The sequence below is a fragment of the Rhea pennata genome, chromosome 1 (assembly GCF_028389875.1).
Source record: "Rhea pennata isolate bPtePen1 chromosome 1, bPtePen1.pri, whole genome shotgun sequence".
NCBI classification, from domain to species: domain Eukaryota; kingdom Metazoa; phylum Chordata; class Aves; order Rheiformes; family Rheidae; genus Rhea; species Rhea pennata.
Genome location: NC_084663.1, coordinates 201,593,122 through 201,610,407, shown reverse-complemented (window position 1 = coordinate 201,610,407; position 17,286 = coordinate 201,593,122). Strand labels below are relative to the sequence as shown.

The following is a 17,286-nucleotide window of genomic DNA, read 5'->3' as shown; positions in this document are numbered from 1 at the left end:
TTTAAGAGTACGTTGTAATAAGAGTGAGACTACCTTAGCAAACCTTTGAACATCTGATGCGTTCAGCTCTTTCATTAGTCATACATGTATGGTTAGACTGCATGCTGTCTGCTGCCTGTTGCTTTTCTGAAATGGGGGCCATTTGAGTGCCTTCCAAAGAAGGACGGTACTGTTTTGCCACCTGAAACAGCAATATGTTTATAATTAGAATAGTAAGCTTAATGAACTCCTTAATTTATCTTTTTTTTGGACTATCTGCATGTAAGCGAGTGCTAATGAAGACTGCCCTTGAATACCATAATATTAAATGTTGTATTTTTTGTATCTGTGTTTGCATGAAATAGTGTTGTGTTTTTCTTTTTCTTTCTTTCTTTCTTCTTTTTTAAGTCAGGCCCATGGTTTTATGGAATATGATTTCAGGAATTTCTCAGAGTCCTTAGGTTCTTAGCATCTTGCAAGGTGGAACCGCTTTAGGAATAAATTCCAGAGGGTTTTGTAAAAGAACTTACCTGACTCTAAGGGACTTTGTGCAAAATCTATTTCTGCAACAGTTAGGCTCTTGTCAGACACATTTAAGACTCCTGTTCTTCTTGCTTATAATTCAGATACAAACCATTTGCTGAACATCTTCAGCCTAGGACTGTGTTTAGGTGGTATATGGCACAGTTCTGTCTGCTACTTTATTAACAGAGGAGCTGTATTCCCCACCTAGTGATGTAGCTGTCAATGGGATCTTTGTGCTCATCATTCTTCTAATACAGTCTGCTTATGTTCTTTCTCAAAGTTTATGAACTCATAGTTGTGACACAACACTTGATTGCACACTGAATGATCGCATATTAATTTTAGGATATGCTTTTGCAAGCTGAAAGTAGGATAGGGCTGTGTGCATCATCGTATCACCAGTATGACTGTGGTATGGTGTGGTGAGGACATCATCTGCAATGTAAATCAAGTAGTCTAACATCAGCTTTGTTCAGATGGAGGTATAAAGGGCTGTCAACTGGAAGAAAGGATATAATACAAACAAAAATACCTCCATATTAGGTACTGCAGCCGTATAAGGATATGGAAGTTTTGTATGTCTTTGAAACAGTTAGGCCATGACTGGAAGCATTACTACCCTGAAGAGAAACTGTGGTAAGAATTTTAGGGCACTTTTCTGTCATTTCTGGGAGAAGATCAGAGTAAGGGCTTCTGAATTTTGTTGCTGGGTGTTATATATATATAAAAGGCTGTAATAATGCTGAAACTTAAATAAACCTTTCAACTAAATATGGAGAGGACAAGTGGAAACACAATGCTTTCCCAACCAATAGGTGCAATGCTATCTCTCTCTGCAAATGAGAATTTTCATTGCTGGATGATCAACAACTTTTGTTTTTGTTGTATTTGCTTACGTTCTTTGAATTTTTATTTATAAAGACAGCTGGAAAGTTCTTAAGGACCTTGAACTGTTTTGAGTGTACCTACTCGCTTAATAGCAGTGCAAATTTAGGAAAATGTTGTTGAAGTACTCAACTGGGGATATAGAGAGTTGCCAAAAGAGCTATCTCTCTTCCCTTTCAGACTTTTCTCTTGATTGTTGCTGCTTGAAGTTAAACTTTTTATCATCTGAAACAGTATTGTAGTGCTACTTAAGATATAAATCTGTAGCTTTCTGTTACACCATTTGCAAGAAACCATACCACTCTTAAGTCTGGCGACCCTTAATTAAAAATGCTGATATAGTTGAAAAATCAGTTTCATGTTTTAATCTTTTTCCCAATTCTTGGAAATCTCTGAACAGGATAGAAAAGAGGGTGCAGAAAGAATGTTACAGCTTTTGCACTCAGGCAAAGCTGAACCCACTCTGTTGTGTCTAATAGTCTCCCTAACAGCGTCATTAGTCAAAACCCAGGAATCTCTGTGTGCTACACTCCATTTTTTTGAGAGTGGTAATAAATGCACTAGATGCCTAGGCTGATTCTACTCAATGTTTTTCTCTGTTCCATATCTCAACCAAACCTTGACAGATTCGCCTGTGGGTTTCCCATAGCCTGTCTACCTTTGAAAGCTGATCTTGGTTTTCTAGCTGTTACTGCCCTTACAAGAATTTTTGTTTAGCTCTGTTCTTGAGTTAGTAGAGACTGTTGCTCTCACAACTGTCCTACGATCAGACTGCCATATTCGGGGTTCTCTCTTAGAGGCCGTTTTTCTGAAGCAGTAGAATCATAGAATCAGTAAGGTTGGAAGAGACCTCTGGAAATGGTCTAGTCCAACCTCCCCGCTCAGCAGGGGCACCTAGAGCATGGTAGACAGGATTGCATACAGTTGGGCCTTGAACATCTCCAGAGAAGGAGACTCCACAACCTCTCTGGGCAACCTGGTCCAGTGTTCCGTCACTCTCACAGGGAAGAAATTCCCCCTCACGGTCAGGCGGAACTTCCTGTGCTTCAAATTCTGCCCATTGCCTCTTGTCCTGTCACTTGGGACAACTGAAAAGAGTTTTCCCTGTCCCCTTGACACCCTCCCTTCAGGGACTTGTACACATTGATCAGATCCCCCCTCAGTCTTCTCTTCCCCACGCTGAATAGGCCCAGCTCTCGCAGCCATTCTTCATAGGACAGGTGCTCCAGCCCTCTGGTCATCTTTGTAGCCCTATGCTGGTCTCTCTCCAGCAGCTCCATGTCTCTCTTGTAGTGGGGAGCCCACAACTGGACACAGGACTCGAGATGAGGCCTCCCCAGGGCTGAGTAGAGGGGCAGGATCACCTCCCTCCACCTGCTGGCCACACTCTTCCTAATGCACCCCAGGAGACCATTGGCCTTCTTGGCCACAAGGGCACATTGCTGGCTCATGGTCAACTTGTCATCCACCAGCATTCCCAGGTCCTTCTCTGCAGAGCTGCTCTCCAGCAGGTCAGCCCGCAGCCCATACTGGTGCCTGGGGTTATTTTTCCCTAGGTCCAGAATTCTGCACTTGCCCTTGTTGAACCTCAGGAGGTTCCTCTCTGCCCAGCTCTCCAGCCTGTCCAGGTCTCTGTGAATGGCAGCACAGCCCTCAGGTGTGTCAGCCACTCCTCCCAGCTTGGGATCATCAGCAAACTTGCTGAGGAGGCACTCTGTCCCCTCATCCAGGTCACTGATGAAGAAGCTGAACAGGATGGGACCCAGTACTGAGCCCTGGAAAACTCCACCATCTACAGGCCTCCAACTAGACTTCATGCCACTGATGACAACCCTCTGAGCTCTGCCTTTCAACTGGACTCCATGCCACTGATGACAACCCTCTGAGCTCTGCCTTTCAGCCAGTTCTCAATCCACCTCACCGCCCACTCATCTAACCCACAGTTCTTGAGCTTGCCTAGGAGGATGTGATGGGAGACAGTGTCAAAAGCCTTGCTGAAGTCAAGGTACACAACGTCCACTGCTCTGTCCTCATCTACTGAGCGAGTCATTCCATCACAGAAGACTATCAGATTGGTTAAGCAGTTTCTTCTCTGCCTTCTAACATGTCTTCAGTGGATATCTTGGCCTGCCTAAGGTGCCTAGAAATAGTACAGGTTTCGAGAAGATTTGGCAAAGCGTCTTGAAGTTGGTTCTCTGAGATAATATATGGTAGTTTCAGGATCAGAAGTACTTGCTCGTTTTCACCTAGTGCCAGCAGAGGAACCAACTTTCATTGTGTGTGTGTGTGTATATATATATATACATACATATATATATATGTGTGTGTGTGTGTGTATATGTATATATATATTTTCAGTCCTGATGGATTAGAACATACTGGTGAGGTCTGTACATTGTTCTTTGCTTTTTTCCCTAAGGTCACGCTTCTGTTGCACAATTCAGTGTAGTGATCTGACAATTTCTGACCTGGTGAGGTTAGTAGTATTTCATCTTTTTTTAGATGTGACCCTTTCTTGTGAAAGGGAAGTTCTCAGTCCAAATCACGTTGCAGGAGAACTGAAATTCTGAGTGAGGCTTACACTAAGTCTACTTTAGTGAGCGCCATATATAAAATGCCTTTATGCTAGTTAGGACAAAAGAAATGAAGAAAGAAGCACGCTTTTGTAATAAGCAAGAATTGCATTGAGTGAGTAAAGTCTTCAACATACTGTTAGAAGAGTGTCCACAAACAAGAACATTACAGTTGCAATACTAAACAATATCAAAACTGAAGGGACCTTAAACAGCGTTCATAGCTGAAGACTAGTTGCATACATCAGCTGGATATGTACCTCCTAAAGCCTCCGCTGAAGGATTTGAGTAACTTTTTGAGTGTCCTTTTGTGTTAGTCTGTTTCTGACATAGCATTCAGTGTTACAGTTCATGTCACACCTAGCTTGAAAACACAAAGGTCACTGATTATAGGAATGGTTTTATTGTATTCATCTGTTACTCCCTGGTTTTGAGTGGATTTTTTTTGATACTTATTTAAATTTTGATTAGAAATTTAATGTAACAAATCTGGCATGTGATAAGTTGCATTAATTCTAAAAATATTTTTCAATTAGAAATTCTAATTCTTAACTGTAGTAATAGTCCTTTCATACATAACATGAGAACATCTGGGGTTTTTTTAAGTTATTTTTTGTCAATAGTTAAATACTTCAAATGATGTATTATATTGCAAAATCATGGAAAAAAAAGCAAGTTGATTCTTTTTGTAATGCATAGCTTTTTGAAAGTACTTTTTGATTTGGAGAATCTTGGAACAACCATTCTTCCCAGTATCAGAGTCTGCTTCATCTGAACATAAATGAACTAGAGCTATGTATAATGGCAGACAGCTAGATCTTGTGGTTGAGAATTTAGTCTATGAAGTAAAATATTTTTATATTCCTTGGTATACCAGAGGTGCTGATTTAATTCAAGATTGTTTACTACTTTTGTTCCATGCTCATAGTATAGAGCTGCGATTCTAGTTCAGGGGTAGGTTGAATTTAAGTTTAATTTAATGGTATTATACAAAATGTAGGGATTGATTTATGGTTTTTATTGATATGAAATCAGTTCTTAATATTTTAAACATTTTTGTGGGTGGAAAGAGTGCTTTATCAAAATGTGCCTCAGATTATGTAAAAAATAAAGATATTGAATGTGAGGACTCAGGCAGTTGGCATGTAGTAGAGCTGCTATGGAAAAAATCTGTTCAGTGGAGGAACAGGTAATGCGGTGTTGATGTGGTCCATATAGACCTTTTCTGTGCTGCTATTCAAAACAAATGAAAAGATCTTTACCTTTAGGGAATGTCCTATTTCAATATCTATATAGATAATGAGAAATACATATTATTTATAACATATAGATCAGTTATCCTTTTGCAAATGCTGCAGATACTGAACAAAATTAAGAGCTCTTTTCATTAATTTAATGCTGTAATTTATTTTAAAAATTCATTCATGTAAATGTTGCATTCCTTAAGTTGATTAGCATGATTTCAAAGTTTTAACTTTGTAACTGTTGTTGTGGGAGTGGCTTTTTTTTTTTTTTTTTTTTTTTTTTGTCTGTCTTTTTGTCTTTGTTTCCCTTACCAAAAAAACTTGGCATATGGACCAGGGCAATAAGGAATTTATCCAAGTTTATGCAAGGAATATAGTTTGAATGAGGTAGAAGAGAAGGGTTTTGAGTGAAGATGGGGGGGAATTGAAATGTAGGTCAGAAAGCAGAGAATTGAGAGGGAGAGGACAAAGAGTTGCATTATTTTGAATCAACCTTATGATTAGTATGATCTTAAAATAATCAGCTTACTTTGAGACTTACTCCTTGTGTGGCTCTTTGTTGTAAGAGAAACGCTAGTTGGGGAGTTCTGGTGAAGGAAGGAACATGCTGGCCCTCCTCAAGTGATGCTCAGCTCGAGAAGGGTTGGCAGCTGATGGCTGAAAGAGTTAACCATGTTCATAACTTTGCACGAATGTTAATCGTACTCTGCATGGTATGCTTGAGCAGTCTTGAGGAACCAATAATGCTGTCCTTGTGTATAAAATTTACTGTACTTTTGAAATTGCTTACTCCATGGTACATTCATCTCTCCAATACTCAGATTTGTTTTGGTGAGTTGATGTTTTTTTTTTTTTCCTGTTACAATAGTTCACTCTGCAAATACAATTCTGTAATGCAGTGAGATAACTTTTTTCCTTTTATTTTTTACTCAATGCTTAAATAGTGATAACATAAAGCTATAAAATAATATGTATCTTACAGGGATATGTTTTATAAATTTATATTCCTAGTATCTTTATGGGAGTTAAATGGAAATAAATAAATGCGTAATCTTGGATGAAGTGGTGTTTTCCCATAGTTTCCACTGTTCCCAGAACTGAGTTGAGCACACTTGACAAATGGGAGATATAGGGGAGGAGTGGCGCAGGCTGGTACTGTAATTTAAACACAGTCTGTGAAGCATTACCGGCTGCAGTGCTTTTTCCGTCTGTATTATCTTCACCTGCTTTCGCTGCTTTGTAGAATTGACTAACAGGAAAAGAAAAAACAATTACAGTATGAAAGTATATGTATAATCCAGTGTGTAGAGACATATAGGTCAGTCTTTATTATATTGTGCCTTGTTATGTTAATAAATAGGCTAAAAAGGAAGTAAAGAAGTCTTGTTGCATGTAACAGATGCTTCTCAGTGGAGCTGGATGTTGGACGACATCTGCAATCAAAGATGCCAGTCTGCTTAGTATTACTTGTATTAAATGAGCCTTATGGTGGAAACTAAGATGGCAGTAACACCATTTTAACTGGCCCTGCAGTAGTAAAGGGGTTTACTTGCTGCATGGAGGCAAAGTAGGGCTTTGTTTACTATTGTGTTTTTATACAAATGACATTCTCACCTACTTTGTAAACCTTTTAGAACATGTCTGTAACTCTTTGGCCTGGAATTGTTTGCATGCGTGTTTAGAGAGATTAAAATACATGTAGGGAAAAAGTTACGTAAGTTAAAATAGAACTCCATCTTTGAAGCCACTTGCGATGCTTTCCAACTTATAATGGAAAGTCCCTTTAATGATTTGAATGAGATAAATAATTCTACATGAGCAGTTAGTCTGCTGAGTAATGTCCCATTTTACGATCTTCTGAAATTCTTCGTTCACTTTCACTTCTTCGAAATAATGAACTATGTCCAGAAGTTTTGTTGTATTGTTTTTTTTCTGAAAAGTTTACTTTCTGAACATCAAGAAGCAAATTAGAAAACACTTAGTAATTTAGTGGAACATATTTTAATTAATCAGAGTTAAGGATTTCTTTAGTAAATTGCTAGGCATAGAGGCAGGGAGGAAACAGTGTTCTGTTTTGTTTGTCCAGCTCAACCTAGGGTGAGGTTTTTATTTATGACCAGAGCTCTTGGATGCAGTAGTCACGCATATACATAAACAAGGTCTGAGATTCATCTTTTCTAATGTCTGTGTATTTGACCTAGTTACCTTAGGTTCCCTTTATAGTCGATGGAGAAGATAGGCACTCCTGGACCCTGATTCACCTCAGGCTTGAATATGTTCCCAAAACTGGTCAGAACAGAACTAGCAATGCTTATTTAGTTAGGTTCTTCTCCAGTCAGTGGAGAGCAGGATGACGAGGTAAGATACTGATGTCCTCAGAACATCTGTGCTGAATGTGACCAAGTCTAAATTACATGCCCCTTTGAATGTATAAAGTAAAATGTTTTAAAGGAACAGTTGCTGCATAATTCTTGAATCCTAACATGAAGATATGGAAAATTTACAGACGGATTGATATTTCATTGTGAATTTGCATTGATCTCACAGGATACACACACAACACAACATAAGACACAGGTAGAAGGCAGAGATATGAATTGAAGTATCTATTTTTGAACTGAGATCACCAGTATAATTTATATTCTAGCAATAAATGTAAGTTTTGCTGAAGGAAATGTAGTGTAGAAAAAAGCAACCTTGAGAATGATTAGTGTAAGGAAAGAATGGTACCAATTTAATGACATATATTTTGAATACTAACGATTCTATTTCATTATCATTTCTAATTTATACCAATTCTAACTGAATTGATAACAAGCCTTACTGTCAAAGCTTAGTGCATATTACTAGTTTTATTTTTTGTCTACATGTACTTTTCAGAGCAATCTTGACTTACAGTATCAAGATATCGTGATACTTGTTGAGGAATAGCCTGTGCATTCATTACTTGTTTGCAAAGCACGATAAGTACATACTCATAAAGCAAAGTAATCTTTCATTACGCTTTATCTTTTTGGTGGACAAATAATTTTATGAAAGTGTGGAATATATTTACCAATTTATTAAACTAGATCAAAAGCAAACTCCAAAATTTTTGTCTTTAGATTCTGTAGAGGGCTAGTTGAGATACTTAGCAATCCAGCTGTCCTCATCTTTTCACATTAAACTGAAGGCAGCTGAACATCACTTTTTTTGTTATTACTATAGTGTGGCTGGTGACTTACCACAGAAATGATGTTCAGTTATCAGAGAGGAAGGGAGTAGTCCCTCAAATGATCTATCTTGAGAATGTGATATATACCCAGAAAGTTTAGAAGGATTGCTGATTACTCATGATTAGCTCATTACAGCTGCCGAGGTGCTGAAAAAATTCCTCATGCCAACTTACTTGACAGACATAACTGGCTTGGTCTGAAAGATTCGGAAGTGACGCTTTAAAAATGACAAGTAGCTAATCAAAGAGAAAAGGGAAGAGAATACTTACTTCATAGATGTAAGTTATGGTACAAGAACCATAGAGAGAGAGTCATAGAATGGTAAGGTTGGAAGGGACCTCTGGAGATGATCTAGTCCAACCCTCAGCGTAGCCCGTACGGGGATTGAACCCACAACCTTGGCATTAGCAGCATCATGCTCTGACCAACTGGGCTAAACCGGTTAGAGAGAACCTAGATTCTGATACTCATGTGGACCCTTATCTCACCATTGCTGCAGCTCTCTTCAGTGCAGCTGTTTGTGGAGAAAGTGGTGGTGACCAGAGTAAGAGTTTGAGAATCTGACCTACAGCAGTGCTTGGAAAAAATCCAGAAAGATCTTGTGCTTGGATTTTAATGTGGCTGTTCTTTGCTGGCTTAACCTTTTGTTGTTAAACTTTCTTTGCTAGCAGGTCGCTGTTGTGAATACGCGACTGTTCTAACTCTGACTTTGTTTTGTCTTAGTCATATTGATCAGACAACAACATGGCAAGATCCTAGGAAGGCCATGCTTTCCCAGATGAATGTTACAGCTCCCACCAGTCCTCCAGTGCAGCAGAACATCATGAACTCAGCATCAGGTAAGCAAAATCAATATTTATGAAAAAGATCATGCGAATGAAATATCTCTGTAAATTCTGAAAGGGATGGGGGACTCCAAATCTAATAATTGTCCTTCCGGTTATCCTGATTTAAAACTTCAAATCTGAAAAGCCTGTTGCATCAAGCAAGAGGCTGATGCTTGAGGTATGAGAAACTTTATAACAATTATAATTCTTTCTCATTTAATTCTGTGAGGGATTTTTTTTATTTGTTCCCCCCCCCCCAATTGGATAATTTAAACATTTAAAGAAGCAGAAGTTCTACCTTAATTTATTCTGGCTTGAAAATGCTGCTAAATTTATTGAAAACAGGATTTGTGTTTAAACTGTTATTGTTTCACTTTAAAGCTGTCACGCTTTTGCAACGTTCTTCTCCCTCCCTTTGCTTACTTACAAGATTTGGTGTTGCATTCTTCTACGTCTCCAACATTTGTTACGAACAACTCATTCTTCTGTCTTCCCTAAGTGAATACAGCAAACATATGAAAAGTCTTGTTTAGCAGCAGAGATGTTTTGTTTTTTCTTCTTCCTCTCCTGTCATTCCCAAAATCCTGTATCATGGTAATTATTCGTGAGCCAAGGGTATCAGATGTCTTTTCCTGGAGTATAGAATTGGTGGTGGTTTATGAGTTTATTTTTATTTTTTTTTCCAGATAGTCTGTGGGGGCCATCACTAGACAGCAGTATAGTATGCTTGTTGTTGTTGCAAAAACTGTTACTTATTTTCAGAGCTCTCTTGTCTTGATGGTGCAGAAAACAAGTAGATAAATTCGATTCTATGCTAGTGTGACTGCTGCACTCTTCTTTAGTCTTTGTTGCCTTTTGTCTGTCACTGAATTTTGTTTTTTATTTATTTTTTCACAGCCTGATTTTGTGTATGTCTGCTGTTCCTGTATTTTGCTAAGGTTATTGTCTTGTGCTCATTTTTGTTGTCCATTCAGAAAGTCTTGTTCGTGCTGCAATTTACATGCTGCCAGACAGTGCCAAAAGATTAACGGGCATGAGCAAACTGTGCTGTTCATGACTGAGTATTAGAGGGGAAGCTAATCACAATGTATCTCAATTTTTTATTGGCTAGGCCAAGAGGTTGGATTATCCTGAAACAAATGAAGGAGTCCTGTTCAAGTTTAAGAACTTGTGATTCACAGCAATTAAGCTTTCATTATGTAATTTGAAAATGTAATTTTCTTTCCTATAAATATATCCTAGGAATTTTACTGCACTAGAGATGATGATACATTTTTACAAGAACACTTCTGAAGAACAGGGGATGGGAGAAAAGTGACAATTCTCTTGGTCTACCTTACCTTTGGTTTATCTTCATGTTAACATTAAAACTAGATGCTCTTTGCTTGAATATCAACGTATTCTGTGTTTTAAGGTGGCTTCTCAAAGTCCCCATTTTACTATGGATTAAAAGACAAAACAATATTGTTAGTGAAGTAAAATACACTATATGTACCTGGAAAAAAAAACATATCATTACAAGTGTTATCCCAGTAAAGGATCTTCAGGAAAAAAAAAAAAGGAAAAAAATGGAAAAAGAATGTAAGAATTACCACTCAAGAATTAGTTAAAAATATATATCAAGGGTTTAATAAAGTTGACTGATGCAAATGTGATCAAGTGCTCTTACACTGATCTTGCTGCTCATGTTGCTCATGAAACTCTTGCTTCAATAGAGTTGAAACAGATCGGTGGGTTGTTTTGTGACTTGAGAGAACAAACTTTTTTGAACAGAAGTTCATTGGATGTTTATGTTTAAATACACAAATGAATTTGTATTGGAGATGAATTGAAAGTCTTGTATTTTTTCAGTGCTCTGACTTTTCTGGAGTTCATGAAGAAATCAAAACCTCTCTGTGTATTGATAGTTAAGTGTTTCTGGGACTTCTTTTCTTTTTAAGCTTGTATCGGGTGAGGTGGTGTAGCTTAGAACTGGCTCTTTGGATGCATCTGCTATCTTAATTTCCTTTTGTTTAACTTCCATGTGCTTTGAATTAAACAATATTGAGCCTACTTGTATTTTATATGATTTTATATGTATATGATTCTTTTCTTGATACCTGATTTGTTCTAACTTCAAAGTAGGACTGCATATTTGTTTTTAGTAAAGTTTCTTACGCCTGATTCTGTTACTTTTTAAAGCTGAGTTTGTGGTAATTTTTGCTTCTTTGGTGGCTTTCCTGAAAAGTAAGAGAAATGGAAAGATCAGAAATAACTATCCTGTGGGCACAGTGGAACTTAAATCTGAGTGCAACATTGTATAAGACTATATTCTAGTAGTTCTAATTGGGATAGTTATCCCCAAGAACTAGGAAATAAAGTTGGGACTTTATAAGTCACAAGTTTCTGGTTTGAAATGTCGACAACAAAACATGCCCTAATGCTTTGAAGACCTTTAATGAAAGATATTGGGGAAAAAAGCAAATCTAAGTATTGTGACAGCTGGAGGTCACTGACTTGTTAAAAAAAAAAAAAAATAAATAAATCCAAAATACCATGAGAGAGAGAATGTGTCCCTTTCTTCACAGTTCATCCTTATACAGCGCTGATTAAGTGCGGCTCTTAATCAAGAGTTACTTTCCAAATCTTAGTACAAGTCAAGTGTATATAATTACCGACTGCTTTAGGGGCTTTGGGGTAAAGTTGCACTGTGATAGAACAGGTTTTTAGGGGCAGTCTTAAAAGCCATAGGAGATTTCCATTAGCTAGAACTGAGAATGGGAAAACAAAGTGAAGAAGGAGGCATAGAGTGCAACTAGGAAAGTTGCTGCCTACACATTGAAGACAATATCCCCTTCTGGATAAATGGATAAATATAACAAGTGGAGTTCAGGGGAAGCAGGAAGAGAGCAAAACCAAAAGATGTGTTAGGAGGGTTGACAAGTCAAAAGGAAGAGTTTAAATTCAAAACAGGAATGAAGGAATATTGTTTAGGCTGATGCTGAGATTTTTAGATTGCTTTTCTTAAGAAATGCCTCCTCTTGTATCAAGTAAAACTAGATGAAACACTGAATATCTTTTTTGCAAGTTGCATTTCTTTAAGGAAGTTAATAGGTATCTGAACAGCTTCATTTTTTCCAGCATAATTTTGTGAATGAGCGATTTTGAGTGTTCTTTAGCATACATCCTTGATAGGAGGGCATTGATTGTGGAAAGTAACTTTATTTTTTGGTATTTTTTGTTTCAATCTTGCTAAACTTGCTCCATTTAATCAACTGAAATATTTGGGGCCATATGTATGAAACATGGTATTCTTTAGATAACGTTTGCTGTTTAATCCTATTTCACGGAAGACGATCAAATGAAATAATTGGAAATATAGTCAATATGGGAAAAAGCTTATGGTCAATAGTGGAAAGAAAGCAAGCTTGTTATTGCTAAGTGTGCAACAAGTGCATAAAGTTTAATTTCAACTGCTCTGATTATTTTTAATGTGTGTTGTATCATTTTTTCCCTAAGGGCATTGCAGAAAAAAAATAGTTCTGTCTTCTTTTTAAGAAAGTATATAGTAATAACAAAATATATAGTAATAAAGTTAGTCATTATACTAAGGAACCTGTTCTATGCAATTCCTACTAAGATGCAGTTACAAATTTGAAAATAAACAATATCTGTTTCTTATAAAATTAAAGTGATAATAACAGTGTATTAATATACTGGCCTTCTCCAGACAGTTTTATCTTGTGAGTCGTGCTTGACTGCACTGCTCCTTTTAGCCTCTTCTGCTTGCACGTAGACGTTAGCTTAGGTGCAGATTCCCTGACTTTGTGCACTTTCACCAGAAAGCCCAATTCAAAACTGCAGTCTAAGGGGAAGAGGAAAAATCATAGCCCTTGTGTCATTTTGAGTACCTCTTCGGGTAGTTCGTAATGCCAGGTTAAAGGTAGGTAGGAAAATGAATGTTCTGTAGTGGGGAGGAGTTTTTTTCTTTTCTTTTCTTTTTTTTCTTTTTTTTCTTTTCTTTTTTTTTTTCTTTTTTTTTCCCTCTCAAGGGGAGGGTGGAATATTCCAATAGCTAAAACATGTTCTAGCTCTTCACTTCAGATTCTTACTTCAGAAGCAGCTTTGTCTCCTCTGTGTAACCTGTCATACTACAAATTCTGTTTTGTGTGCGGTCAACACTACGTATGTTCTGTTGTGAAACTCAAGTTTCCAAGTATCTCCAAGGCAGTAATATTCGTTTCTTACTTCACAAGCAAATATTCTCCACTACCCCTGCCTTATTTTTTTTTTGTGCTTTTTTGTATCAGTTCACTAGAATTTGATTTTCCTAGGTTGTTCATACGTGTTCTCTTAATTGCTAAATACAATATTCTATAATGTGCATTAATCTAGTGATAAAGTAATTCTTGTTCATTTTCTATGTGGCAAACTCATGCTTTTTCTCAGCTTTATTTACATTTATTTTACATTTAGGTATCAGAAATTATAAGGATTTCTAAGATTTAACTTGTATCCCAGCATAACTTGAATTTATGTTACATTTTTGCTTTAGTGTTACTCTTTCTGTTGCTTTCTATCTGCTGACAATGAGCTCTGCTTTGAATTCAAGACTGTATTTATGGCAAAAATGGTATCTTTAAAAAGAAAAAAAAAACACACCAAAAGAGGAGGCACCTGCCAAATGGATACACACATGCACACCTTTGAAATTACATGTATTTATACTAAATTACAGCACCGTATAAATGGTTAGTTACAAAATTATGCCTTATCAGTACTTTTCTAAAGATAATTTACATTTGGAAATTGGAATCTAATTTTTGGATAACAGTGTCTTAAAAAATACCATAGTAACTGACAAGGTGAACTGTAAGTCTCTTCTCTTCCCGTACAAGTAGCTTCACAGAATTGCAAGTTTATAGCTGTGATTGTATTTGGTTGAACTGGGAGACATCCAACAGAACTGGTAGGCGACCTTGTCACAAGGATATTGTGGGTTACAAATGTTAAAGGGAAGACTGGAGAAGTGCTTAAAAGAGGGATCCTTTGTGCCTGACTAAACAGACAGAATCTGGCTCAGGAAATCACCTGAGGTATCTGGAGGCTAGCAGAGTACTTAGAGCCACGTTGTTTTTTAATTTGTTTGGACATTCAGTACTTTATTTATAAGTGTACAGAGTCTGACAGTTACTAAATAGGCAGTAGACTCTCAGCAATATATCTGTGCACCCAGAACAAGTAAGCCTCCTTCTTCGTTTCAGTTGTTGAAATATTTCACTCGAGTCCAGCGGTTCTCTACTCTTGATGCTTGCTAATGCAAGTAGGTGCTTGGGAAACCAGTGTGTATTCAGCAGCACTCCTTGCAGCTTCTTGCTCTTGGGTATCATTTTTCGCCTTTTGTAACTGCTGGTTTAAGAACCCCTAGTGCACTGATGAGAGCACACTTAACACTTAGCAACTATAGTCTCCTTGCAATAAGTCTATTCAGCAGCTGGGGGTTTCTCTGGTAGGTGAGGTCAACTTGGTTCACAGTGCATTATTGCATGTTTTCTTGGCATTGGACATATTGGACACAAGACTGCCGAGGGGCACTCTTTCTGCAAATGCTGTTTGCCATTTTTTATGATATTCGGTGATTATTGTGACCTTAAAGCTTGATGGGTAGGCTAGATGGACTCTTGGTTGGACCCAGTTTGGTGGTTCTTATATAACGTGGATTAAAGTAATCATAGACATTTTTAGTGTGCAGATCTGAAAGGAACAATACAGGTTATATAATCTAAGCTACTTAAAAACTTAAGTTAATACTGAGAATTCTGTTCCTATTGAACCTTCTGGGAAAGGGAACATATAATTGCACAGGAATTTTCCTAGATGCTCTTGAGTGAATGTTTCTGCTACCCTTCATTGTGGTCTTTCGTATTTCCTCTCTTACTAGTTTCTAAACCAGAATTTTTCAGAGTCAGTTACAAAATCAGACTGATAGTCATTGGTTTTTCCACCTCTCAGAAAACTAATACTAATCAGTTTTGGATCTACCGTTTCAAAGTGCAGGCACAACAGCAGAAAGACGAGAACAATTTACTGGCTAGGGAAGAAAGCAACATAGTACTTAATGCTAAAAGTCTCTATAGATGAAAGTCTGTTCCTGCAGCTGTTGATGGCACTTACCAAGGAAGACTTGCTATCGTGGCAGCCAGGTGAGCATAGAGATCTTTAGTGTCCTGTCTGCAGCTGTTGTATTTTATTTAGAAATGGAAACCTGCCCAGGTTTGGATCTATCTAATAAGCTAATACTCTTTAGATCACTGAATCTAATAAGCAATATCCTTCCGAAAGGTAGGTGGACTGAACAACTGCTGGCATTCTACTTCAAAGGCATTTTGTCCTTATTTACTACAAAGGAACATGCTAGACCAGTACGTGCTTTACTTGATGTTCATAGGGACTGACACCCCAAGGCTAGTTTTGTTTTTCCTGGAGCCAGCTGTTCTTTTGGCTTTGGAGTTCAGAAGAGATTTTTCTCACTGAGCTTCACCTCGTAGGGATGTTGAATTTGAAGGACTCTGTGGGAGATGGTAGTGAGATAGTCTAAGTGGCAAGGATGTTAACTTGAGGCAACACCTGAGGGACCTGTTTGCTTCTTTGTTGAGTTCTGCACTTGGATGATTTGTGGCAAGTGCCTCAGTTTCATAAAACAGCATCTGTATGATTAGCTGGCTGGTCTTTTGGGTATGATGACAAAATACAAGGTTCTTTGAACTTGAACTTTGAATTCTATGTAGGTGTCCTGTTATACATACTGTGGGTATTTTAAGATTTATAAATGTTTTCATGTGTTTTCATCTTTTTTTGCTCATCCTGCTTACTAGCCCCTGATAAAAACCAGGTGCTTTTGTATGCAGTATTTAAAGCTTGTGAGTACAGAGTGTTGGAAGATGTCCGATCGTTAGATCTCCGTTTGTCCTCACTTGAAAACTTGTATCTCTACTGATGGAGTGATGAGTTCGGTCAAGAAAGGCATAGCTTTCTGGGCCAGAATGTAAGAGTATAGATTAGAAATACAGTTTTTAGGGCATCTTCTTGGGCCAAATATTAGCGTAAGAAATTCTGATTGTGCTTTGGGATATTACTGGAATGCGGTCTAATGGTTATTTTACTCTTTTTGATATTCGCTTGAGAAAATATTGTGAGATTAAGCAAACAGATCTATTTTTCCCCATAATAGCTTTTAAAATTGGAAATTTTCAACAGTAGTATGACTTCAGAACAAACTCTGAGGGAATTAGCGTACTTTGATATACTAGATGCTTCAGGCGCTTATTTAAATTTTTGTGTGTGTATCTGAATCTCGTGTGAGATTTTAATGACTGCATACTTAACACAATGCTTCTTACATTATACAGAACAGTCTGTTAGTCGAAGATCTAATAGCTAGATGGCTGTTAATAATGTTTTATTATATTACACTGAGGAAGAGCAGTAAGAAAGGTTAACTTGCTTCCTGGAGCAGGTCCTCTTCTAATTTCTTTTACATTCTTAATGTTTGTAGTGGGTCTCTTGATACATCATCTTAAGATTGTATTTAAGTTTAAAGAAGTAAGGGTAAGATTTTTCCTGTATCTATTTCAGATAATTTTTAAAGTCCTTATCTACATGGTAGATCTAAGAATCTAAAACATGTATTTGTAAAGCACCTGTCAAATGAAATGAGATGAACTCAGCTTGGAGAATAGCTTTCAGACTAAGCAAAATACAGATGAATGTACATGATCTTATGTACATGAGAATGAGTGGTTCACAGACTGTATCAAATGAAGGTTATTTTCTCAGAAGTTGCAGTTTGGAACATAAGAGAAACCCGTCGATACCCTGTATTTAGGCATTAACTGGACTCCAAAACACTGTCACCTGTCTCACTTCAGCATTTCCTAAATGCAGGTTTCCTTGAATGTGCCTTCCTGCTCATAGAGGTGTATCACTGCTATTCCTAGTGCTTTGTCCTTCTGTCTGTTACTGCTATTTTTTGACTTTTGCTTTTCCATCCGCTTTTTTG

At 37.4% G+C, this 17,286-nt stretch overlaps 1 protein-coding gene across 8 annotated transcripts in view; it reads left to right on the top strand.

Annotated features, from left to right (window-relative positions):
* YAP1 (Yes1 associated transcriptional regulator) overlaps positions 1–17,286 on the top strand; it is a 95,706-nt gene that overhangs the window by 40,892 nt on the left and 37,528 nt on the right. For all 8 annotated transcript variants that reach the window (XM_062567288.1, XM_062567287.1, XM_062567291.1 and 5 more), the window contains exon 3: positions 9,145–9,260. In XM_062567288.1, the coding sequence (XP_062423272.1) occupies positions 9,145–9,260 (116 nt within the window). The remainder of the gene's footprint in view (positions 1–9,144; positions 9,261–17,286) is intronic.